This window comes from Agelaius tricolor, unplaced genomic scaffold, assembly GCF_023055355.1.
Source record: "Agelaius tricolor isolate 1412-34295 unplaced genomic scaffold, bAgeTri1.0.p SCAF_4, whole genome shotgun sequence".
Classification (NCBI taxonomy): Eukaryota; Metazoa; Chordata; class Aves; order Passeriformes; family Icteridae; genus Agelaius; species Agelaius tricolor.
Window position 1 is genome coordinate 40,957,856 of NW_027269264.1, and position 25,691 is coordinate 40,983,546.

The 25,691-nt window shown below is 40.9% G+C and overlaps 1 protein-coding gene across 1 annotated transcript; it reads right to left on the bottom strand.

Moving 5' to 3' along the window:
• Window positions 1-1,496: 1,496 nt before the first annotated feature.
• On the bottom strand, window positions 1,497-24,244 carry DDX4 (DEAD-box helicase 4). The gene is made up of 22 exons (XM_071425914.1): window positions 24,185-24,244; window positions 23,677-23,740; window positions 23,331-23,405; window positions 21,733-21,798; window positions 21,449-21,535; window positions 21,144-21,221; window positions 20,861-20,941; window positions 18,093-18,175; window positions 17,104-17,206; window positions 16,093-16,158; window positions 15,809-15,889; window positions 15,348-15,428; window positions 13,690-13,832; window positions 12,445-12,597; window positions 11,165-11,319; window positions 8,632-8,692; window positions 7,382-7,548; window positions 4,114-4,259; window positions 3,173-3,272; window positions 1,911-2,181; window positions 1,672-1,755; window positions 1,497-1,553 (listed from the first exon to the last, which is right to left on the bottom strand). The coding sequence occupies exons 1-22, from the start codon at window positions 24,242-24,244 to the stop codon at window positions 1,497-1,499; spliced, it is 2,262 nt and encodes a 753-aa protein (XP_071282015.1).
• Window positions 24,245-25,691: the final 1,447 nt, after the last annotated feature.

Below are 25,691 nucleotides of genomic sequence, written 5' to 3' on the forward strand. Positions count from 1 at the left end.
TCATTAATCTCCTATACACAAGGATTTTTTTACCCTGGTGTGAAATTACTGCAGTTTAGCCAACCTCAGATTTTATCACACGTGGGAATAACACTTCCCACAGTTCACATCTCAACTTCTTTTCTTACCCAACACAAATCAGTTCATACAATTGTGGGAAAAAAACTTCCTTTTCCACTACATACTACAGAATGACTGTCTGCATTACCTTCCCAGTAATGCAAATCCTTTTCATTTAGAAAAAGAATAAAGCTCAGGAATCTCTAAGACTGCCTCAAAACAATCATGTAAGATCCTCCAACAGATTCCTCTTCCAAATTCATAATTTGATTATCAAATGGACTTATAATGAAAAATGGGGCGGGCTGATTACATATGAAGAGTTTCTGTCAGACTGACATGTGAAGGTCTCATAATAATTAGAACCTCACATTCTTCAACTCAAGGAGCTGATGCACTGTATGTTTGTGATCCTAAGGGTAGCATTCCCAAAGCAAGCAGACAGATTTCACACAAAAATCTATTCTATTCTGGACAAAGAGTCACAGTCAAATTTGGTTACTCAGAGGTTGTGAAGGCCATTTATGAACTTGGACCTAGAAATTATGGATTTCATGAAATGCTGGGAGACACTAAAAGGCTGGAGACATGCATTTGGAAGCAATCTAGTGAGATCCACCTCTGAAAGCAATCTAGTAAAAAAGCAAAAATAAAGTGTCCTTGAACTAGAATATTTCTTGTAGAATATATAAGAAAGATCCACTGAGTCAAGAGTTAGTCTGCAAGAAAACGTTTGTGCAAACATACACAACAGTTGTAACGTGAGGCTGTGAGTTTGAGAAGGAAGCAACGTTTGTGTATCTGACATCTCATGAAGTCCCCCACCCTCAAAAAATGATCTAGTAAAGGGACTAGCCAGCCAGGTAAAAACACCCAAACCATCCAAAGCTTTCAATAACTACCGTATGGGAAAAGATAATTAATGAAAGGAAGATCAGAGCTTGAAGTGAAGCTTCAGACAGACATTGTGTAAGCACTGAGAGCAGTTATTTCTATTATGATCTCAAAGGAAGTACATTTCTAACATATGGAAGCAACTGATCTGTGATAAAGTTCTTATGGAATCAAGATATGAAGGAAAGGCTTTCAATTTCAAATAGGAGTAAGCACAGAATCTAAAATTACCAACAGCAAGAGACTAGAAAGCTTCTCCCCATCACAGACATGAAGAATTTTGACACAGACCAGACCAGGGCATTTACCTAACTATAACTAACTGAAGTTTTCAGTCAACTGAGTTGCTTGACTAAGTGATTCATAACAAGCAGTAACTGTATAATCAGGAACTATTTGCTCCCACCACACATGTGTAGCACAGAAATTTCTGAACTACAGCTTTTGTTTACGTTTGCATGAATGTTTTCTTCCAGAGGAATTCTGACTTTATAGATCAAGACTGCAGCAGCTAGTAAGGGGCCACACTGTAACAGCCCAAGTCAAACAACTTGTCTGAAATTAGTTTCAGTAATACTGAATTCTTTGAAGATGCACAACTAAGAAAAGGGACACAATTACAGTCAGAACAGTTTCAGTGGCTTTACTCTGGATATATACCACTAAAGACAGTTTTAAACTGTCTCAGACAGACTTTCAATTAACTTCCAGACCTACCTTTTGGGTATTATTAACTGGGAGCCGTCCTCCTTCAGTCTCAAAAGCAACTTCTGTCAACCAAACGGGAACTTCCTGCTGAGCCTATGCAATTAGGAAAATCAATTCAGAGACTTTGACTGCTTTACCAATTCAGATCAAGAGTTCCATAACTGTACCAAAAATGTCACAGTTGTTCAGTACATTCAAGTGAAATCTTAAAGAACAGAAAAAGTTCACCACTAAGATCTGAAACTTACATCTGAAAGCACTTTAATTAGAGGTTGTGCAAGATGACCATCTGAATTGTTATCAAAGAAGCCAACTGCTTTCCCTGTATTTCCACAACGACCAGTTCGCCCAATTCGGTGTACATACTCTTCAATGGTGGAAGGAAGATCAAAATTAATGACATGCTGAACGTTTTCAATGTCCAGACCTCTTGCTGCCACGGAAGTTGCCACAAGAACTGGACATTTTCCAGAACGAAAATCCCGAAGTGCTATTTCTCTCTCTCTCTGTTCTCTATCTCTAGAAAGAAAGCAAGGTCGAGAATGGGTATTTCATGGAAAGAAGCTCTTGTGGGGGGGAAGAGGGACAATGGATGCAAAACAAAAAAAGACCCAAATAACTCATACACTGCCCAGGTAAGGCTTTCTGAATTTTTAACTGAAGAGCAGCAAGACAGAGCAACTGTTTAAACTTAAGTCTCTAGAGAAATTGAGATTTTTTTTTTTTTAAAGAACTGGAGATAATTATGCATCAAACTCACTACCTCTCTGAAACAATCCACTTGTGTTTAACTGATTACAATTCTCTACACCTTTGTAGCAGGGAGCCAGAATAGCAAAGAAAGTCTACACAGACCCCTGCACAGGCCATTTTTCAGATATACTAAAAAAACTGGCCAGTCAACAGTGCAGAATTTGTCTTCTGTTTATCATCATAACAAGAAAACTAGATTTGCTCTGGTGTTTCCACGTTTGAAGAATATTTACAAATTATCCAGTATTGAACTACAGTGGATGAGAAATCACTCATGTTCTTTATTGTCCAAGTAAGAAAACAAATTAGTAAGCTAACCAGTGCTCTTCAGGATCTTACCATGGGATATTTAGTGAAGCCTGGTATGAGCACTACTCCAGAGAACACGAACTATCCTAACTTCAACTCATAAAGGTAAAATTAATCAGAAACCAGTAACATTCATGACAGTTCAACAGATCCCATTGAACCAGTTATTCTACATATACCTCAATTCACACTATAGTAATTTTACAGAAATGTACTAAGAACCTGCTCCCACACAAGGGGGTTGTGGGTTAGCAATTCAGGCTCACCAGCCACAGGATATACAGAGACATCCTGCATCTGCAAAGACCATTTTAGCCCTTCTTCAACCTTGATATTCTGGTGTCTGTCAGAACACATGGCAAGCTAAACTACACAGATATGGCCAAATGTGAGTCCTCAACAAAAGTTCTTAAAAAACACAGGTGACTTTCACTTTAAAAATACTTACCCATGGATACTAGTAGCTGGTATATTTTCTTGACAAAGAAAGCATGCAATGAAATCTGCTTTTTTCTTTGTGTCCACAAAGACCAGAGTTCGTTCATTACCTATGTTGAACAAAAGTTTGAAGCCATTGCAGTTTGAATCATGACACAATTTTCACTATTTAGTCTTATCTATATTGACACCTAATACTTATCTCTATTAACACCTAATACAGGCACGCATTTTGAATGAAGTCTTTTAAGTAGGAATAATTTTTTGCCTATTCTGAGCTAATTAAGTTCAATCCATCAATTTCTGTATCAATAGAGAAGCTGAGTGAAGACATATACAGTTTTTCTCCTCAATAAAAAAAAACGAAAATTGTTCCCTGCAACATGCATGCATTTCCTTTCTACAGCATGTGGCTCAAAGCAGTACATTATCCTGAGCACTGAACAGCAAGACTCCACAGACCATTTTTTGATTCCAAACTTGCATTCACTCTTCAGCACTAAAACAAGACATACAGAACAAATATGGAAAAATCCCAGACACTAATAAAACACAGGCCCAAACATTCACACAATAATTTTAACAACCCTGTAATGATGAGATAGTATCCCCAGATGCTGAAGTATTGTAACTGATCATATAAAGCAGAAAGCCATCTAGGAAGGTTGTCTGATAGTACTTAATAGAATCACTGACAAATACTGGTCATTAGGTTAGATTCAATTATATTTACAAGTCCTTTCCAACCCAAACTAGCCTATGACTATGAAACAGCCCTACACAAATATGCCTAAAAACCTGCAGCTCCCCAATTCTGCTTCAAGCTTCATCAACAGTCTTGTAAAGCACGCAACACACAACAAAAACATACAACCATGACCTTTCAAACAGAATTTTAAAGCCAAGCAAGTTTGGCTTCTCTGGTGAACAACTGGCATTAAGTAAAGTTACCTATGCTGTGTAGAATTTCTATCAGTTTATCCCTCTTGAAATACTGAGAAACTTGAAGAATATTTTGCTGAACATCACTGCATGCTCCACCCGCATGTCCAACAACAACAAATAAAAAATCAGTTTTCAAAAATTCACAAGCTAGCCTGAAAAAGAGATAAAATTGAGCAACATGAAAAATCTTATGTAATTATTCTTGCTTTAAAAGCACATATTTTTGTTTATGTTTAAGCAACATTCACAAATAATATTTTTATCCTCCATTTTGTGAGGAGAATACAGGTAGTCTTGTATACATTTTTAAAAAGCCAGAAGAGTCTGCATAGTTTGGTCCAGCACACAAACCACATACTGCGCTGTGTAAAGTGTGACCAGTAGGTCAAGGGATTCTACTCTGCCTTTGTAAGGCCTCAACTGGAGTACTGCATCCAGCTGTGGCATCTTCAGCAGAAGACAGACATGTCAGAGAAGATTTAGAGAGGCCATTATGATGATCAGAGGACTGTACCCCCTCTCCTCTGAAGATAAAAGAGAGAGTTGAGGAGTGGGGATTATTAAGCCTGGAATGACCTTAGCGCAGCCTTCCAGTACCTAGAGGGGGTTTACAAAAAAGACAGAGAAACCTTCTACAGAGGCTGATCGGACAGGACAAGTACAGACTGAACAGAGAATGGATCCCAATGAGACCTGGAGGGAAAGACTTGGGGGTGCTGGTGGATGAGGGGCAGGACATGACCCAGCAAGGTGCAGTTGCAGCCCAGAAAGTCAACTGTGCCCTGGGCTACATCCAAAGCAATGTGGCTGGCAGGGGCAGGGAGGCAGTTCTGCCCCTTTGCTCTGATACTGTGAGACCCAACCCCACCCTGTGTTCAGCTCTGGGGTCCCCAGTATAAGAAAGATGTGGACCTGCTGGAATGAGTTCATGGAGGCCACTAACCTGATAACACACTGGGGCACCTCTCTCCTATGAAGACAGACTGCAAGAGGTGGGATTGTTCAGCCTGGGGAAGAGAAGGCCTCAGGGAGACCCTGGAGCAGCCTTCTAGGTTAAGCAGCTATACAGTACTTAGTTGCTAGCTGGGATTAAACCACAGCCTTTTAGTGGAAGACATAAAGCCTCAAATGCTAAATTAAAGTTCTCCAGTCAACTAGAAAAATGCATGGTTCCCTCAACTCACATGTACAGAAAGAGCTTCAACTAATATATCAACGGTCTATGTAATAGCAGAAACAAGTTCAGGTGTAAAACCAAATGTTATGTTAAAACTAAATCTGATTATATTCACTTAACAGAAATGCAGGATGATCTGAACCCAAGAGGTCCGAAGAAAGCACCTCTGTGTCCCACACCACCAAAATATTATACTGTTTAAATTTCTCCTGGTAGCACAGTATGGGGAAATCATTAGCTTTCCTGACTTCAGCACCAGAAAAGCATTAAATCCAGGAATTAACTGACTCCAGAAAACAAGGGTTTTCACATTCTAAAATGTGAACTTTATCTTTAGGCATTTCAGTTTCAAAAGTTTACAAGAATGACAGGGGCAAAAGAAACTGCCTCAAAGCTGCACCAAGGGAGGCTTAGACCAGGAAAAAAATCTTCCCTGAAAGAGTTTGCAAGCATTGAACCAGGCTGGCCTGGAAGGCAGTGGTATCACCACCCCAAGAAGGTACTTAAATGATGTGCACATGCAGTACTTGGGGCATTGGTTTAGTGGTTCACTTGCCGTTGCTGCATTAATGGTTAGACTTAATCAGCTTATGGGTCTTTTCCAACCTAAATGCTTCTAGGACTCTAATGTTATTATGCACTTCCAAACCATGATGCAAGCACTCATGTTTTCGAAGTCTTCCACCAGCAATTGTAAATCCTACAGGACTGACAGCAGAAAGGTAGGTCTGTTGGGTTTTTTCATTTAAGAGAAGCAGATGGTAAGTATCTTCAACAAGGAGTTCAAGGAATCTCTTTTCAGTCGCTGGTAGTTACAGTACTCTTGATTCACCCCACAGTATGCAAGAAAAATACACAGCAAAAGCATGAACAAAACCACTACGATAAAACCAGACCTAAAAGCGACCCAGATTCTTCTTTCAAACCCAAAACCTGAGTGAATCAGAGCACACTGTATCTCACAGGAAGATACACACACCTGGTGTTTTCCCAGGATACACTGACAAGTGAGACCACATTCTTGAAGAAACAAGTAAACACATGGAATGAACACAAACTATACTTGTGTACAGTATCATCTGAATGCCTGATTACCAGCTAAGCAAACAAGGTCATTTCTAGTTCACTACAAGATTGTTTTTCCACACAAAGAACCCTATGAAAAAAGTCTGGACAAGGAACCAAAGCACAAGAAGTGAGTCCTGCTTTAAGAAAGGTGATACATTTCCACATCAGTGGTCAGCACTACCTCACTGAATGGGAGAAAGCAGCTCATTCCCCTCTTTCATTCAGGACAGCAAACTACTGAGAAGTATTATTTTCTCCCTGCCTCAAAAAAGATCTTTCAGACTTTTTGAAAGCAAAGGAAATTGTCAGGATTTGACTCACTGAATTACCAACGCTCTTAACAGTATCCCTACCACAGAATTCATCAAAATTACTGCAGGGCTTTGACTGAAGTTTGGAGAGTATTCTGATTTAACAGTGACTATCTAGATGCTGATGTCTCAAAAAGCAGAAGAAATACTAAGAAGTTTCCATCTGCTGGGAATTAGTTGTTTTGTTCTGTTACTCAGCAACCATACCATCTGTTGAAGACTGTTCCCTTAAGTGAGAGGAACTTTAAAGTTAATGAGCAGTAAACATGCAAGATGTATCATAAACCCATCTGTAAAAGCTTTAAAACTACTGAAAATAAATACCAATCATCTACATAAGAATTGAGTAATATGAACGTGTGTAAGGTGAGCAATAATTGCTATGTCTCATTAGTCAAAGATGGTGTTACCAGCAACATCACTGGTTTTCAGCTTGCAGTGATGCAGTGGGGGAGGAATAAGAAACCAACAGGGCGGAACATGAGGACTTCTGCAGAAGAAGAATTTAAAAGCATTCAGAAAACTTTTCTAAATTGCTTAGGAGTCCCCACCTAAATTAAGCAGTTAATGTTTTAGAGTACCTGATTAAATTAAGCAACAAATATTAATATCATAGCTTTCAGTATTTTCAAGCTTTTAAAAATAAGGAGTGTTCTTAACTCCTCAGATATTTAGTTCTATATATCTTCAGATTTATTTCTATTTTTATTCTACTCACCTCTGAACTTCTTCAGGGAAAGTGGCACTAAACATTAGTGTTTGGCGTTTCTCTTTTTGTGGCATGTCTGGGAAAGATACCAACTTCTTCATATCTGCACCAAAACCCATATCAAGCATGCGGTCTGCTTCATCTAGCACCAAATATTTCACATTATGCAAACCAATCTGCAAGTATTTCAGTCAAAAGAAAAATACTTTTGGTTCACTGACAGTATGCATTTGCAAAATACCATAATTGCCAAAATCCACCTTTTACTTATTTCTTTCAGGTTAATAAAAAGTGAAAGTTATTATGATTTGTTTACATCTCAACCTCTACCTAGCCTTTTAATCTGCACAAATTCACACACCACAGTGCTTCAGAACTTGGTTCAGCAATGTAAACAGAGCTTAGAGACCAACTACAATTCAGCCCATCTCTTTTGGAATTATGCCTTGAGTTTTAGAAAGGTTCTCTCATAACCCTCAAAAATTTTCAAAAACCTTTCTATTTTTCTGAAAAAGAATTACACCAGAAAGCATTACTAAGACTATTACAACTGCTGAACAAGACTATCAGTTATGATTAAACACCTGACAACTACAGAAAACTGATCTCCAGTTTACTACCAAGTGTTTTTCCAAACCTTCTTTGTTCAGTGAATATCCCTGAGTCACCACACTAACACGTAAAAATTTTAATATGAATTTATAATGACTGGGGAAAATAAAAATTCAAACACAGTACTATATTGCTTTTTGTATTTTGGATCAGCATGAAACTATAATGTGAGACAGATAAAAAGCCACTGCAGCAAAACAAACAGGACATCAAGTGAAGATCTATTACAGAATATGCCACAAGAACTATGTGAAAGTGTTCCAGGTATTTAAGCTATAAAATTTTATTGCCATGACCACTGCAGCCACTTTGATTTAGACTGATATTATCCAGCTGTCTCTGAAAGGAATTGAAGAGATCTAGACTCAGGCTACTCCTTCAAAAACTTCATGGAATTGAGACAGTCTAAGATAAACCTCACTTGTATTTCATTACTGTGCCTTCAGTACAAAGGCAGCATACTGATAGAGCCACTGAAAACCAATCTCTCCATCTATTAATTTAAAAGAACAAAAAATAGTATTTCATCTTTTAGTTAAGGGTACTTAGGAAATTTAGATGAAGTGTTAAGATGTTACCTTTCCTCTTCCAATGATGTCTAGAAGCCTTCCTGGAGTGGCACACAGTATATTACAGCCTTGCTTTACCTGACGAATCGAGTAGTCTGTTTGTGTACCTCCGTAGATCACAACAGGCCTTATACAAGTTCTATCATGTAGAAAAAGGTTTGGATTAATTATGTAAGTATGCAAACAGTACTGTTTCATGAAAGTTCATATAAAATAATCAGATCTACCACAAATCAGTTTAAGAGTGCTTTAACTCCTTCAGCATACAGCTCAGTCCAAAAACAGTGCTCAAAACCAGAAACCCAATCCAAATAAGCTTACAGTTCCCCACATACTACATAACAGAGGCTGCCCAAGTGGCTTGCTAGGAACAAACACTTGATTTGGCCTGCATTCTCCCCTCTCTTCAACTGAGACCTACTAACAGTAACAGTCAAAAGAGTGTTAAGACTTTGTCCCCCTTTATACAGCATCCTCAGAAAAAGCAGAACCACCACTACATATGCCTCTAGAGCTTCAGAAGGAATCTCTGCAGACATTAAAAGGGGCAATAAAATAAATACACACATTGGCCATACACAGTGTGTGATTCAAGGATTAGACAGCAAATCCACCCAAACACTATACTACTCTGTGCTCTTCCCACCATGCTTTTTGGTTAGATCAAGTAGATACTCTTCTGTGGAAAACCACTTCTCTAAGCAACAACTACCATATGCAGCTCTGAATCATGTTTACAAGCTCATCTTTATAATCTTCTGCTAAGATCTTTACATGCATACAATGAGTATTTTCACACATAAATTCAAATGGTCTTTTACTGAGGACACTAATTCAGTTTCGTATGTAACAATGGTAATCAGATAAATGTGGTAAATTTTTACCAAAGTTAAACACAATTTTTCAGAAAGCTTTTGTCAAGAATAGACATTCCCTCTGGAATCCCACAATTTCAGTATTTAGCTATCATTAGTATACATACATATTTCATATTCCTATTTGCAAATAAATCAAAGAGCCTAAGATCATGAATCTCAACTGTTCAATATGCAAGCTCTTCTTTAGAGACTATACATTCACATCCTGATACTGTTTAACTCATTCTCATTTTTACTACAAGTCAGCTGTAAGAGAAACTTTCTAGATTCAAGTATTATTTTATGATTAAATCATCTGTATCTACTGATTAAAAACAGCATAATGAACAGAATCTGCTACAAAGTTATATAACAGTTTTAGAGATTAAGAAGCTGTTGTTAAGAACCTATTTAGTAAGTAGACAGGCAAACATGATCATTCTTCCTGAAGGCAGACAGCCGCCAAGTGTAAGTCTGCTTGAATAAAAGCGAGTACAATTTATCCCATCAGATTCTGCAGCGATGATGCTCTGCATTTCACCACCAAACAGTAACAAACCATTATATAACACAGATTTAGTTCTCTTCTGTACACTGGTAAAACCTATTACTTAGTAAAAAGATTAATGACGAATCTAGTACAAATGTACTCTCACACAACATTCAAGGACTTAGTGAGAAGTTTAGATCTCCTGTTCTGTTTCGAAAGCTCAAAGAGCTTCTTTGAGCTCTGACACATCTAAGATCAGGAACACCAGGAGTAGGAGTAATTAGAAACCATCACTGGAAATTAATTAAAGCCCATAACACTCACTTCCATTTTGCCAAGATGAAAGTAAAGTAAGCATAAATTACATAAGACAAGCGAAGAAGTTTCCTCATATTGAATATATCTAGTGCAGGTAGCTCAGTGTGCAGCTGCAGTGCAAGCTGCAGACTAACCTCTGGGTGGCAAGAAATCACTGGAGCCCATGCAGGAGACCATGAACCAGCACTGACCCTTTACTTAACAAAGGGCACATGCACCTGCATCACTAGCCAAGTCACCTGACGCTCAGACTCTGCAGGAGCAAATAACTTAGTAAAAAGACCTCAAAATATTAGGTACATAAACTGTGAGCATATAAAAAAGCCCTGTGATTTCATTGTTCAGGGATCCCTTCGGGAGACACTCTGAGCTGTTACACGTTGCTGCAAAACAACGAAATTACTTGAAGTAAACAGAGGTCAGATTCTGCTACGGGAAACCTGGGGTCACATCAGTGAGGAAACCTCATCTGACTCTGAGTGGTGTGTGTAGGAAGTTAAGTTTGGCAGCAAGCAGCTCACTGGAGCCACCTGCTGCAAAGGGAATTTGGTCCCAACAGTTGAAGTCCCTGGTGGTGTCGGAGTGACTGCCGGAGTGACTGCCGGAGTGGCTCCTGAAAGGTCAGACAGGAAAACTTTCTTAGCAAGTCTTTTAAGAAACTTCACTTTTCTCATCAGTGATAAGCTGAATACTTATCTCCTCTTCAAGGTGGAGTAAGCCTTCCATCCACCCACCCCAGTATCAAAAAGATTAGGCACTTAAATCCCTAGTCGTACGTTAAGAAACCCGCTAAACTGTAATATAATCTGAACTCATTATAATCTAAACTCAAGTGTTTGTAATTTGATGAGCACAAAAAAAATTTTCAAGTATTTATGAAAAAAATAAACCACTGCTGATTCAAGCAAAGTAATCATCAATACCAGTCAACAGTGCAAAAGCTTACCCGTACACGAATTTCCTTGCTTCTAGGAAGATCTGATTTATCAGTTCTCTAGTTGGGGCAGTAATAATACATTCTGGTTCTTGCTGCTCTTTAAAGCTGCTGGCAGTTACACCATCCCTCATCATTTGGGCCACAATTGGTACAAGAAATGCTGCCTGGGGGGAAAAAAAACCCACAGCACTATTTGGGCTGTTTAATCTTAAAAGCTTTCATCAGTCCCATAAAAATCTGTGTATCAATCTTAAAGCTTGAATGATAGTATACACAATGATCAAGAACATGAGACTGCAGAAGGATTGACCTGAATGCACAAGAGAGCATTGAACCTTGTTAACCAGTATGAAAGCAGATCTCTGGATCTTAACAGTCTAGTAACACAGGAACACAATCATGCAGTGGCTAACTTTCCATACAGTTCCATACACTGATTACATACCCTGATAATTAAGTAACCCAGCACCAAAATCTACTAGAACGGCAGATGAGTTTGCAACACAGCTACACCACATCAGCACATTTACTTCCAGATAGGACTAGATACCCACAAACCTGCATCTGTACAAAACCATTCAGAATTTTTAGAGCACAGACCCTGGATGTTTCCCCTTCTGCAAACAGAAGAGGTCTTTCAAAAGAACTAGCGAGCTACCTTAAAACAAAAGTAGAATTCCACACTAAACTAAATAGCAAAAAGCTACATTCATAACCAAACATCCACATCCACCAGCTGTCAGTTATGTTTGGGTACATTAGTTTAAAAAGCTGAGACAATTTTCAGCTTAGTATCAACTCTCAGCACTGTTCCATGATTAAAAGCAAATGACCTAAAACCAAGACAGGTGCACATCAGATTTTGTCAACCCAAGTATGACAAACCTGCACACCACAGTTACGCTCAGGTGTAAGTTTGAAAAAAAAAAAACAGCAAAACGCACACAAAACTCATCCACACATCACAGAAAAATAAAGAAACAAACAAACACACACACAAAACAAAAAAAGTTTCTAGGACTGCCTGCCTATACTTCTGAATCCACAGCTGTATCTCTGAAGGCTGGCCTGTTGTACCAAGTTACTAGTTTACTAAAATAAAGAATAAAGGCCAAAATGTGACAACCCTACCATCATTCATATCTGTATCTGATACCTGCCACTGCTGTGCAAGTGAAATTACTGGACAACAAGCAGTCAAGCATGTGAGATGTGGAAGAGTGAGGCATTCCTCTGAAAGCTCATGATCAAATACTGTCAGTAGAATAAACACTGCACAAAACGCTTACAGTTTTTCCTGATCCTGTCTGGGCACATGCCATTAAATCCCGTCCGGCCAGTATAATAGGAATGCTGTACTTCTGCACTGGAGTAGGTTTAGAGTACCCAGCTTTAGCAATGTTCACAGTTAAAGTATGACACATGTTAGTGTCTGCAAAACTCTGTAAGAGAAAATTATTAATAGTTATTACACAATCACAGAACGCAGAAAGTTTAAAACCCAAGCTTACTGTATGATAGACATCCAAATACTAAAGAGTTTTAGTAGTAGCAGAAGTAGTTAGTAGTCTCACCAGTCATTTACACTGCCAAGGCTCCTAAAGGTAAAAGCCCCAAAGGTCTCTAAAATCTGCTCATGCTAGCAATTCAAGTAACATTGTCTGCACGACAGTGAATATTATGAACACTTTCAGCTGGTCTTATTAGTTTTAAGAGAGAATTGCTCAGAAGTCACATACCTAGATTCAAGCAAGTAATATCACATAGCATGCTATGGAAAAAAACTGAAATCTGTGATTTCATTTCATGTAGGAGTTACACATGGTCTCTGTATTAAAACCAGTAAGGGTAGCTAAAACAGCATTCCTAGCCAGGACCAAAAAGAAACACAGGTGACAAAAATCAGTTTAACTTCAGTGAGAACACCTTTTACCAGATGGATGGGGAGAACACCTCTGCATCTTCTCTTTCAACACAGGTACTACTAACCCCTCTCCACTTCTCTCCTCATTCTTTTCCCTAAAATGAGCTTTTTTCTTTCTAAACTGGCCACCCATTATTGATAAACTAAGTTATACGTTAAAAAACGAACTGCAAGCACAGAGAACAGGGCTACAAATTACTTTTAAAAAACCCCTCTAGCTAAACACATACTACCACAACAGATGTTCATTTACATTTTTCAAGATCCCTCAGTAACTGACTTTAATAAGGTAATTATACCAGCCTGCCCAGAAACTATTGCCAAAGACCTCTTTCTTTCACTATCTAAACTGGTATTCTTCCACAATTTAATGACTATTCTTTCTATATATCCAGTATTACTTTCTCTGGACGACTTATGTAGTTTGTTAGTTACTGTGAATTCAAATTTTTATATTTCAAATGGGGAGCACCTCCTTCCAACATCACACCATCTGCAAGATTTGATATTTTTTATTGCAGCTATTTTCATTAGCTGCAAATATTGAACCCACTACACATCACTGTAAATCATGCTTCACATAAACTGTGATAATAACCAGTTCACTAACCATTAATGCTGCTGGAGGGTCCAGTCCTGACACTTCAACAATGTTTTCATCATACTTGTCAAAATTCATTCCTGTCTGGTAATGTGCAAAGATGGCTTGTTCATCATCAGGTGGAGGAGGGGGCACATAAGTCACCTTTGGACCTTAAGAACACAACCACTTAAGTTCACAAGCAATATAAGGAGAAATTAAAATAAAACTATTTTAAGTACGAAGCTACTGAAGTTAAGTTCAGTGAGATGTCATCCAGATTTCCCTCCATTTTTTTCCATTTTCACCTCCATATGAAGTCAGACTTGTAAAGCATTCATGTCTCACACTCACTGAAGGACCCCACTTTCAAGAGGACTCACAAAAATTAAATTAGGCTCTTTATCTTCATCATCATCCAGACAGACACATGCTCTTAGAACACAAGGAAGGACATGCTTCCCACACAACAAATTACTCTTTCTGAAGAACTTTCTTTCCACATGAAATTCCATACAGATAGATGCAACTGTTGCATACCACTGCCCAGAACAGTTTTTAACACACTAATACTTTACACTATAGTCATGAAAAAGGAATTACTGCTCTGTGTTAAGGATGCAGTTATGTCCACTAAAAGCACTAGCATATTGCCTCTATAAAGACTTCAATTCCTAAAAATCATTATTTGAACTAAAAATCTGTAAACATTAGTTGAACTGAATCAAATAGAGGCAAATCAATTTTTCTTAAGTATCACTTCTGGACACGTATACTAACCACTGGATCACAGAATGGTTTGAGTTGGAAGGAACCTTGAAGATCATCCATTTCCAACCCCCAAGGCCACAGGATGGACATCATCTTCCCCTAGACCATACTGCTCAAAGCCCAACTGAATGTGGCCTTGAACACTTCCAGGGATGAGACATCTACAAGCTCTCTGGTCAACCTGTTCCAACGCTTCACTGCAACTCACCCTCTGACTAAAGAGCCATTTAGCCATCTTTTCTACAATGTTTTTTACGATTATCACACAAAATGTTCTTACATGGAGAATATCAGCCATCCACTGACCATTGCACTGGTTTAATCCCATTCCTAATTTGAATTATGGTACTTCTGTGAATAATATATTACTATGCTCTAGGTAGGACAACATACGTAGCCAGGTACAGTAGCATCAGTGGCAGAAGAATACAGCAGGACTACGGGGGAAAAATCCCTAGCAAACAACAAAAAACCCCCAAAATTAAAACAAAGTTAAATCAGGATTAAGTGGCCTGTCAGAGGTATACACCTTACTTTTTAGCACTGACAATAAAATATTTCCTCTTACAGAGGGTAGAAGTCTAGATCAACTCTTTCAAAACTTAGCAAGTTCTTTAAGGCTTACTTTCACCTTTGGGGTAAGCACCTCCGCTTCACTGGGCATTAACTGAACCAGCCTCAGCATGACAAAGAAAAAGATTACGTAACACTACAGCTTTGAAAAGCCAGTAACTAAAATTCAAATGAGTTACAAACATGTCTTTCCAGGCACACAGCCAAGATACCTAGCATTTGCAGAAAAGTTCTTAATAGGAAGAAAAATTAGTGACAGTATCTGCCACAAGAAGGAACTGCTTTGTCATTGATCACCAATGACGAAATCCATACAGCTCACCCCTGCCACTAAAAAGCCTCACCTGCACCATCTGTGAGTATTCCTCTTTCTCTAGAATCAGGAGTTCCAGACTGAGGTATGTCCCTTTGCCTACCTCTACCACCTGTAAGTAACAGATATGTAGCACATTGAGGGTATAAAATTAGTATCATGAAATACTAAAATTAAAGCCAGTACTATTTACTCCAACAAATCTGCAGAGCAACAGTCCCAACAACTTATTTGTTAACTGCAACCTGTATTGTATACAATATTTTATATTGTCCCAACATATACTGTATTATACCCAGTAATACTCATGTTTTAAAAAGACTATTCCTATTCCACAACACAGCTGAAGAACAGAACTAGCAGTAGTAATTCTCAGTTCCCCATGCTAGTTCTCAGGGAACAAAAAAACCCAGGAAGATCACCAAACATACCCTGTACCCACACAAACCACTCAGTATGAAAAAAACACCAAACCATCAAGCTTATTCTCACCTTGTCCAAAGCCACCACGAAATCCTTTAAACCCTCTGTTTTGTGTACTAGCACCATCTACAGCGTTGCGTTCTTGAAAACCTGCAACAATACAGCACAGCACACAGTAACTCACTTTGCCCACTTTTGCATCAGCACATCAAGTGCCTTTCACCTGCATGAAGAAAAGAAAGCACTTCAACACTTTCACTCTTGACTGCTCACTCTCTGTGAACAAGCAAAGCCAGAAAGAAAGTCCAGTGAATGCTGGCATCATACAAACCATACAACAAACTTACACTCACCTTGTCCAAATCCTTTAAACCCTCTGTTTTGCGTAACGGCATCTTCTTCAATTCCTTCTTGAAAACCTGCAGTACAGCAAAGCACACAATCACTGATGTTTGCCTAATTCTGATGCGGAAGCCAAGCCCCTTATTTTGGTAATTGTTCTTCTCAGTCCTTATTTTATTCATATAAAAAGTACAATATAACAAAGTGATTCTCCTAAATATCTGAAAGATACTTTTTTGCCAGAAAGCATTCAGCTGTTCTATCATAATGTAAAAATAAAGAGCACCATCTTGTACAGGAATCATGAAGTTCTCCTAGCACAGCATCTGTGGCTTCCTCTCCACCAATGCCTGGTGTATACCAGTGTATCAGTCAGCTTGGTTTTTCCACATCAACAAATAAAAACTACATCTTAAAGGTTGACATGTAAGAGACAGTATCTTAAGTATCCATAAATACAAGAGACATGAAATATTGCTTGCAAGTTACTTCACAATTGCTGCTAGAGAGTCTACAGCAAAACGGCTTGTCATCAATGCCCTGCATCAATGTGCTGCTGTCTTTCTTAGTCAAACAAGTCTAGCATTCCCCTACTACAACATGCTTCAGTCAAAAAGGTTGGAAAATGGTCATAATCTTTTTTGAAAGAATAGAAACTGTGCTGGTTTTGTAAAAAAGCAACTTGTTTTTTAACAGAAATTAATTGCTATCATGTATTAAAGATGCTGTTCTGTGTCCTCAATGAGTATTACCACAATGCCTCTGCAACACTTACTAAAAATCATTATTTGAACCAAATATAGTCAAATCAATTGTTCTTCAGACACTAAGGAGCACTTCTGAAAATGCATAAAAATGATAGAATGGTTTGGGTTGGAAGAGATCTTAAAGGTCACCTAGTTACAACCTCCCTGCTATGGGCAGGGTTGCCACCTACTAGATCAGGTTGCTCAAAGTCCCAATCAAGCTAAAAATTAGCTACACTCCCACAACTCACCAATGAGGAAACCTGTACAGCTCACCCCCACTACTAAAAAGTCTCACCTGCACCGTCTGCGAGAGTTCTTCTCTCTCTAAAACTGAGAGTTCCAGACTGAGGTATACCTCTTTGTCCATCTTTGGTACCTGTAACACACAGGTGCATATAGAGTATAAAATTACAGAAATCACAGAATCAACTATGTTGGAAAAGACCTTTGAGGTCATTAAGTTTAACCTATGAGTGAACACAACCTCATCAACAAAACCATGGCACTGAGTGCCAGGTCCAGGCTTTTCCTAAACACCTCCAGGGACAGTAACTCCGCCACCTCCCTGGCAGCTCATTTCAATGCTTAATCACTCGTTCTGTGAAGAACTTCTTTGTGATGTCCTGCCTAAACCTCCCCTGGCTGCAGCTTAAGACTATTTCCTCTTGTCTAGTCACTAGTTCCCTGGGAAAACAGGCTGATCCCTACCTGGCCACAGCCTCCTTTCAGGCAGTTGTATAGAGTGATAAGGTCTCCCCCCTAAGCCTCCTTTTCTCCAGCCTAAACACACCCAGCTCCCTCCACTGCTCCCTATAGGACCTGTGCTCCAGACCCTTCATCAGTCCTGCTGTCCTTCCTTGGACTTGCTCCAGCATCTCAAGGTCCTTCCTAAAGTGAGGACATGGGCCAGTACTCAGTGCAGGCTAACGAGTACCAAGTATGAGGGACTATCACAGCCCTGGCCCTCCTGGACACACTATTGCTGATCCAGACCAGGATGCCATAGGCCTTCTTGACCACATTGGTGGATGTCTAGCTGGCTGTTCAGTACCCCCAGGTCTCTTTCTGCCTGTCTGCTGTCCAGTCCCTTTGCCTCATCCTGTAGTGCTGCAGGGCACTGCTGTGACACAAGGGCAGGAGCCAGCACCTGGACTTGTTCAGCATTTCACCAGATTCAGCCCATCAATCCAGCCTGTTTGGGTCCCTCTGCACAGCCTTCCTGCACTCCAGCAGATCAACATACACACCCAACTTAGTGTCACCTGCAAATTTGCTAATGGTAGATTAATCTCCTCATCCTGATCATCAGTAAAGATATTAAACAGGACTGGGTCGAACACAGATCCTGGGAGACACAAAAAGTGACTGACTGCTCACCAACTGGATGCAGAACTGTTCACAACTCTCTGGGCCCACCTGTCTAGCCAGTTCTTAACCCAGCACATGACACAAGCCATACGCTGACAGCTTTTCCAGCTATATGCTATGGGAGATGGTGTCAAAGGCTTTGCTAAAGTCCCAGTAGACAACATCCACAGCATTCCCCTCATCCACTAGGTGGATCACTTCGTCACAAAAGGAGACCACATTGGTCAGGCAGGACATGCCACTCCAAAATCCACAGTGGCTGGGTCTGATCCCTTGGCCGTACTGTATGTGCCATGTGATCACACTCAAGATGATCTATTCCATAATCTTGCTGGGCACTAAGGGCAGACTGACAGGCCTGTAGTTCCCCAGATGTGACAAGAAGCTGTCCTCCATACACTCCAAGAAGCTCCTAGATTCCATCTTCTCCACTGTGTTGAGCTCCCAGCAGATTATTTGGTAGGTTAAAATCTCCTACATGAACAAGGGCTTAAAGATCTTGAAATATCCTCCAGCTGTTTACACAATTCATCCATCTCTTCCTCCTAGTTAGGTGGTCTGTAAGACACCCACCACTATGTCAGCTTTGTTGGCCCTTTGCTGATCCTTGCCCATAGGCACACAACCTTATTATCATTAGTCATACGTTCTGTAGTGTTGAGACTCTCTCTAAAATACAAAGTGACCCCTCCACCTCTTCTCCCTTGCCAGTCCCTTCTGAAAAGCAAGCAGACATCTGTTGCAACACTCTAGTTGGGTAAGTCATTCCACCACATTTCCATGATGGCTGTTACGTCAGTTTTCCTCCTGCACAACATCTTCCAGCTCCTCTTGTTACCAATGCTGCATGCATCTGTGTGCATGCACTTCAGCTAGGCTGGTTTCACTGCTGAATCTGGCTTATCACCCTTAGCCTCCTCTCTAGAAAGCCTGGTTTCATCTGCTTCCCCCTTCAAACCTATTTTAAAGCCCCCTCAATCAGCCCTGCCAACTCTGGCCTAGAATCCTTGTTAGACAGATGGACCCTACGTGACTCAAACAGGCCTGCTGCTGTGAAAATGGCCCCATGATCATAAAAACCAAAATTTACTGATAGCACCAGCCCTTAAGCCAGTTACTGATAATGTGGGTTCTCCTACTCCTTTCATCATTCATCTCTGCTACTAAAGGAACAGAGCAGAACATCACCTGTGCTCCTGTCCCATGAACCAGTTGAGCCAGAGCCTTGAAGTCCTCTTAAAATGCACGGATGCCCTTCCTATCAAGCTCATCCCTGCAGACCTGCACAACCAGCAGTGGGTAATAATCAGAAGGCTGAACAGGTTAACAGTCTCCGGGTGGTATCCTGTAGCTGGGCCCCAGGGAGGCAGTAGACTCCCCCTTCTGGGGTGGGTCCAGTCAACCCCAACCCTTCAGTTCCCTTCAGAAAGGAGTCACCTACTATAACCACCCTTCCTTTCTTCTTAAGACCTGAGGCTGTGATCCATCTGACAAAGTCCAACTGCAGGACCCTCCAGACAGATTTTTTTCTTTTATATCTTCTGCCTGACCCTCTAGATCTAGGGTCTCATACCTATTCTGTAAGAGCACCTGGGAAAGCAGAGAGGGTTGGGAGGTACCTCTTTATTCCCCCTCATCTACTAGGTCTCCTCCTCCTGCCTGGCAGCAAAAGGGGCAGAGCTCCTCTTACACTTGGAAGGGTGTTATTCCCCCAGTCTATTTCTCTTCTGCTTCCTCTAATACTCCTTAGGCCCTTCCACCTCTTAAGCTCTGCCCTCAGACAGAGTAAATCACCCACCTGCTTACACCATAGACAGGGGTTTTTTGCACCATCCCCTGATACTAACACCAGGCTCAGACACCCCCTGCAGCCAGAGGCCAGGATACCTGCTTCCCTCTTGGGGGAGTTAGGTCTAGGTTACCAAACCCTTGCTGGTGGCAGCAACAGCAATAGCTTTTGACCACTTGTAAATCAGTACTGGATCTAGTAAACAGAGGGTGGGGGGAACAACAACAACAAAAACCACAGCTGAAATATCACACCAACTAACACACAACCCATCACCAGGACAATGGCTGTGCCCCACCTGCACTAACTGCCACAAACTGACACACCACAGGTCCCTGTTGTGCCACACCCTCACTGCCCTGCCATGCACCTGTAACTTACCATGCTACACCCTCCCTGAGGGACCACACCTCAGTTTGCCCACTCCTGGTCACTAGTGCCACTAGAGCATTTTAAATCATGTGCAAATGGCCTACACACTGCCCCTCACTCCCCTGAATGGGTGGCATGGATGGGGGGTAGCTGCTTGATCAGCTCTTCTAAATCACACACTAGTATCATGAAATGCTACAACTTAAGCCAGCTATTTGCGCCAACAGAGAAATCTGCAGAGAAAGTTTGCAGAGAAACAGTCCCAACAACTTCTTCATTAACTCCAACCTACACTGTATTATACCCACTGATACTCATGTTTTAAAAAGACTATTCCTATTCCACAACACAGCTGAAGAACAGAACTAGCAGTAGTAATTCTCAGTTCCCCATGCTAGTTCTCAGGGAACAAAAAAACCCAGGAAGATCACCAAACATACCCTGTACCCACACAAACCACTCAGTATGAAAAAAACACCAAACCATCAAGCTTATTCTCACCTTGTCCAAAGCCACCACGAAATCCTTTAAACCCTCTGTTTTGTGTACTAGCACCATCTACAGCGTTGCGTTCTTGAAAACCTGCAACAATACAGCACAGCACACAGTAACTCACTTTGCCCACTTTTGCATCAGCACATCAAGTGCCTTTCACCTGCATGAAGAAAAGAAAGCACTTCAACACTTTCACTCTTGACTGCTCACTCTCTGTGAACAAGCAAAGCCAGAAAGAAAGTCCAGTGAATGCTGGCATCATACAAACCAGTCAATGCAACAAACTTACCTTGTCCAAAGGCACTGCGAAATCCTTTAAACCCTCTGTTTTGCATAACAGCATCTTCTTCAATTCCTTCTTGAAAACCTGCAGCACAACATAACACAAAGTAACACAGTTTGCTCAATTTTGCATGTACAGATCAAATGCCATTTATCTGGATGAAGAACAGAAGCCATTTTACTGATTTCACCTTTGTACCCCATGCTAGTTCTCAGGGAGAAAAAAAAAAAACCCCAGGAAGATCACCAAACATACCCTGTACCCACACAAACCACTCAGTATGAAAAAAACCACCAAACCACCAAACTTACTGTCACCTTGTCCAAAGCCACCACGAAATCCTTTAAACCCTCTGTTTTGTGTACTAGCACCATCTACAGCGTTGCGTTCTTGAAAACCTGCAACAATACAGCACAGCACACAGTAACTCACTGTGCCCACTTTTGCATCAGCACATCAAGTGCCTTTCACCTGCATGAAGAAAAGTCACTTCAACACTTTCACTCCTTACTACTCGTTCTCAGGGAAGGAGAAAATCCGCAAAGAATGGCCAGTCTATGCTGCCATCAAACAAACCATACAACTTAATGCTCACCTTGTCCAAATCCTTTAAAACCTCTGTTTTGTGTAATGGCATCTTCTTCAATTCCTTCTTGAAAACCTGCAGCACAGCATAGCACACAATCACTGATGTTTGCCTAATTCTAATGTGCAGGTCAAGCCCCTTATATCTGGTAATTGTTCTTCTCAGTCCTTGTTTAATGATTTCACAAGAAGTTCAATATAAAACTGAGTGATTTGTCTAAACATGTGAAAAAAATGAAGACAGGATGTACTTTTTGCCAAGAAGTCTGACAGGAAACAGTACTGCTCTCTTGTACAATTTCAAAAAGTAAATCAAACATTGGGTCATTAAGTATTTGACTTTACATGTATATATGCTAATCAAGCCACAAACTTCAACTCTTCAGTAAGCACACAGATCAATTAAGACTTCTGGTTCAAGGGCAACTGACAGCATTTGTCACTTCACAGTTTTCTTAACTGGTACTATAAAGTGGCAATGCCAGTTGCTGCCTGCTATGAAGTGAGAACTTGAAAACATGTCTTTCAGATCTGCAGAGTTCTATTTTTTATTACTCAGAGCTGCCTATTCAGTCAGCAGTAAGTATGTAGTGTATTTTTTATTTCTAATGCACTTTCTTAGTCATTCTTCTGAGAAGAGGAGAAAATAAACACAGGCATATGCATAAACATAAGTCATACGCATAATCAAGGTATTCCTCATTTTAGACTTAAGTTTCAGGTGTTATCTAAGGTCCAAACAATCACCTTAAATCATTTACTCCTTATTCCTTATTTTTCAGCTGAACACTTGTTCTATCATATTGTAATGACAAAGAGCATCATCTGATACAGGACACCAAGTTCTCCTAGCACAGCATGTGTGGCCTCTTTGCCACCAAAGCTTGGTGTGTATACCAGTATGTCAGTCAGTTTGGTTTTTCCACATCAGTTAGAGACAAAAAAAATTACACCTTAAGGCCTCATATACAAATGATAGCATTCCAAATACACATAAATACAACAGATCTTAAATACAGCTTACCAGTTACTTCATGACTGCTGGAGAGCCTACAGCTAACTGCTTGACATTAGTGTCCTGCACCCAGTAAGCCTAGCATTCACCCACCATAACAGGGTTCAACAAAAAGGATGGTACAGAATTTTCTCAAAGAATCAACTGTGCTATGTTTGACTGGGATAGGTTCAATTTTCTTCACAGCAGCTGGCACAGGGCTGTGCCCTGGATTTGCTGGAAACAGTATTGATAATAAAGGGATGTTTTCAGCTAGTGCTGAGCAGTGCTTACACTGAATTGGGGCCATTTCTGCTCCTCACCCCACCCACACCAGCAAGAAGGGGTGAGGGAGCACAAGACAGGACGGGACAGAGCCAGGAAAGCTGATCCCACCCCATGTGGCATCAAGCTTAGCACATAAATCCAGGGAAAGAAGGAGGAACAGGAGGGCATTTGGAATGATGGCATTTTACTTCCCAAGCCATGGTCACGCATGACGGAGCTCTACTGTCACAGAGCTGAACCTGCCTGCTGATTGAAAGGGGTGAACAGCAAAATTTAATGTATCATACACAATTAGCCATTAGAAATACAACCACTACTGAAGTTACCTTTGGCTGCAAAATTTCTTCCTCTACCAAAACTACTCACTGGCTGGTGCTGTGAGTTCACAAATTCATCAGTACCTATAATTAAAAAGCATAATTAAGTTAAAATTCAAAGCTATCTTTGACTCATTAGTAGTTATACGTTACTATATAATTGCAGTAAATAAGGAAGCACTGACAGTCAAAAATAAAGTCTACTCATTATGTCATCTATATAATTTGATGCTGCTATTCCATGGGGGTCCCATGAAAATATCACAATAATATTGTATTTTCCTTTAATTCTGTACAATGCTCAAGGGACCAACTCTTCCCAACATCAGCAAAGTCAAAACTGCCTTTCACATACCAAATGAGTCTACACTTGAATTAAAGACAGGTGACAGGTCATTTGGTCTCTCAAGCAAGCTAACCTGCAGAAAGAGAAAAGGCACAACAAGACGATGACTTTAGCAAAAAAGCATGTAAATACAAACACAGCTACTAAGTCATGCACTGGAAAGAAGCTGCCTTCTGCATCTTCTGAAAGATGCATTTCACACTAAATGGCATACTGGTGGCATCTGAAAGTTATAAAAAATCACATTATACAGAGCTGACATGTCGAGCTCACTTAAGCACGTAACAATTTCTAGTATCTGAACAAAACAGCAGCAAGTAAATTCCTAGTGCAGAGAAAAACTCCTCTCTTCGGTAACAGTGAACTCCTATGGCTGCCTACCAGATTTCTAAACATCCCAAGAACAGGGAACGCCACTGCCCAGCACGCACTCAGGCCGCAGGGACACGGGTTGGAAGAAGGAAAAGTCAGAGAAACAAATATACTCCATCGCCACAGCTGCCCGTCCCACTCATACCTTCTCAATGGATGGGAGTAACGCCTCATCCCCTATCTCCGCATTCCAGTCTTCCTCCATGACGCTGCGCCCTGCCAGACCTGCCTGCAGGAGACAGAACACATCAGCGCCCGCCTCCCGCCAGGCTTCGGAGCGAACCGCCAAAGAACAGAAAATGGCGACCCGCACCGAGGCTCGCCGACGCCTGCGGGCGGGAGCAAGCGCGCCCGACCTGGGCGCTGCGCTGGCGGGGATGGAAGAGGTAAGGGTCCGGCCGCGGAAAAGCACCAGGCTTCCCTCAGGGCAGCCCCTCTCCTACCTGCGTCCTACGGCCGCCAGCTATACGCGCCGAAAGAAGATGGCGGCTAGCGCCAAGAGCCCTCAATGCGGCCACATGTGCCGCTGCCGCCACGTCACGTGCCGCGCCCGACGGCCAATGGGCGCGCGGCGCGGGCGGGCTCCGACCCGGCCCCTCACGTGCGGCCGCTGCGGCGGGAATGGCGCTGCCGAGGCTGGCCGGGCCTGGAGCCGCTGATGGTGCAGGGACCATTTCATTGCCCACACCTTTTCCGAGCGTTAGCGTAATACCCAACATATGCTTCTGCTGGAATATTAAAAAAAAAAAAAAAAAAAGTGTTGTGTAAAACAGGAAAAACAAAACAAAATTAACTACTCCGGATAACTCAAACTTTAGAACGATATCTCTTTTGCAGTCCTTTTTTGTTATACCACGCTTGTCAGAGATAGAAAAGTAACTGAATTCCTGGCTCAAGACCTGATGCTGGAGCAGAGGAGAACATGGATTGAACTCCTGTCAATTCAATTCATCTACTAAAATCAGTAGCAAGTAGTCTGACGCTGCAGCTTGGGTTTCCCAGCTGCCAGTGCAGTGTCTATCTTCTCTGTACCTCTTTTCATGCTGTGAGATAACATAGCAATTCTTATTTGTAAAAACATTAAGGAATATCCTATGTAATTTCATAAACACGGTAAAACACATTAAAACCTCCTCCACCACGTTCAACAGATTTTCCTCGTGAGAAAAACAACTTGAAAAATAGCGTGTCTGTTCAAGAACTTTAATCACTTCTATTGCAAAGAGAAGTGACACCAGATCTGTATTTCTGCAGTGAACATCTGAATGTTTAGCAGGTGCTTTGAGCATCAAGGCAAATTCCTGCAGCAGTTGGGAAATTTTGGAAAGTGGTCTTTGAACTAATGTTTTTGTTATTTTCTCATTAGCCATCATCTGTTAAGCCCTACCCTTTGCAGCTGTTTATTTTTCAGGAGCATCAAGACAGGACTCAGGTTAGAGTGCAAAGTGGGTAAGAGAAATAACCAGCTTCTCTGTCTCACAGTGAGGTTGAATCTGCCCCTCTAGATTTTATATGTATGTGTGCATACAATGTGCATAGTGCTGGGAATTACCAGCTTTCAGTAAGTATTCAGTCAGACACATAATGTCCAAGGATGAACAATCTGCAGTGGGAGCATCTCTGCAGGAAGTGTGTTAAGCTGTTAACGAGTT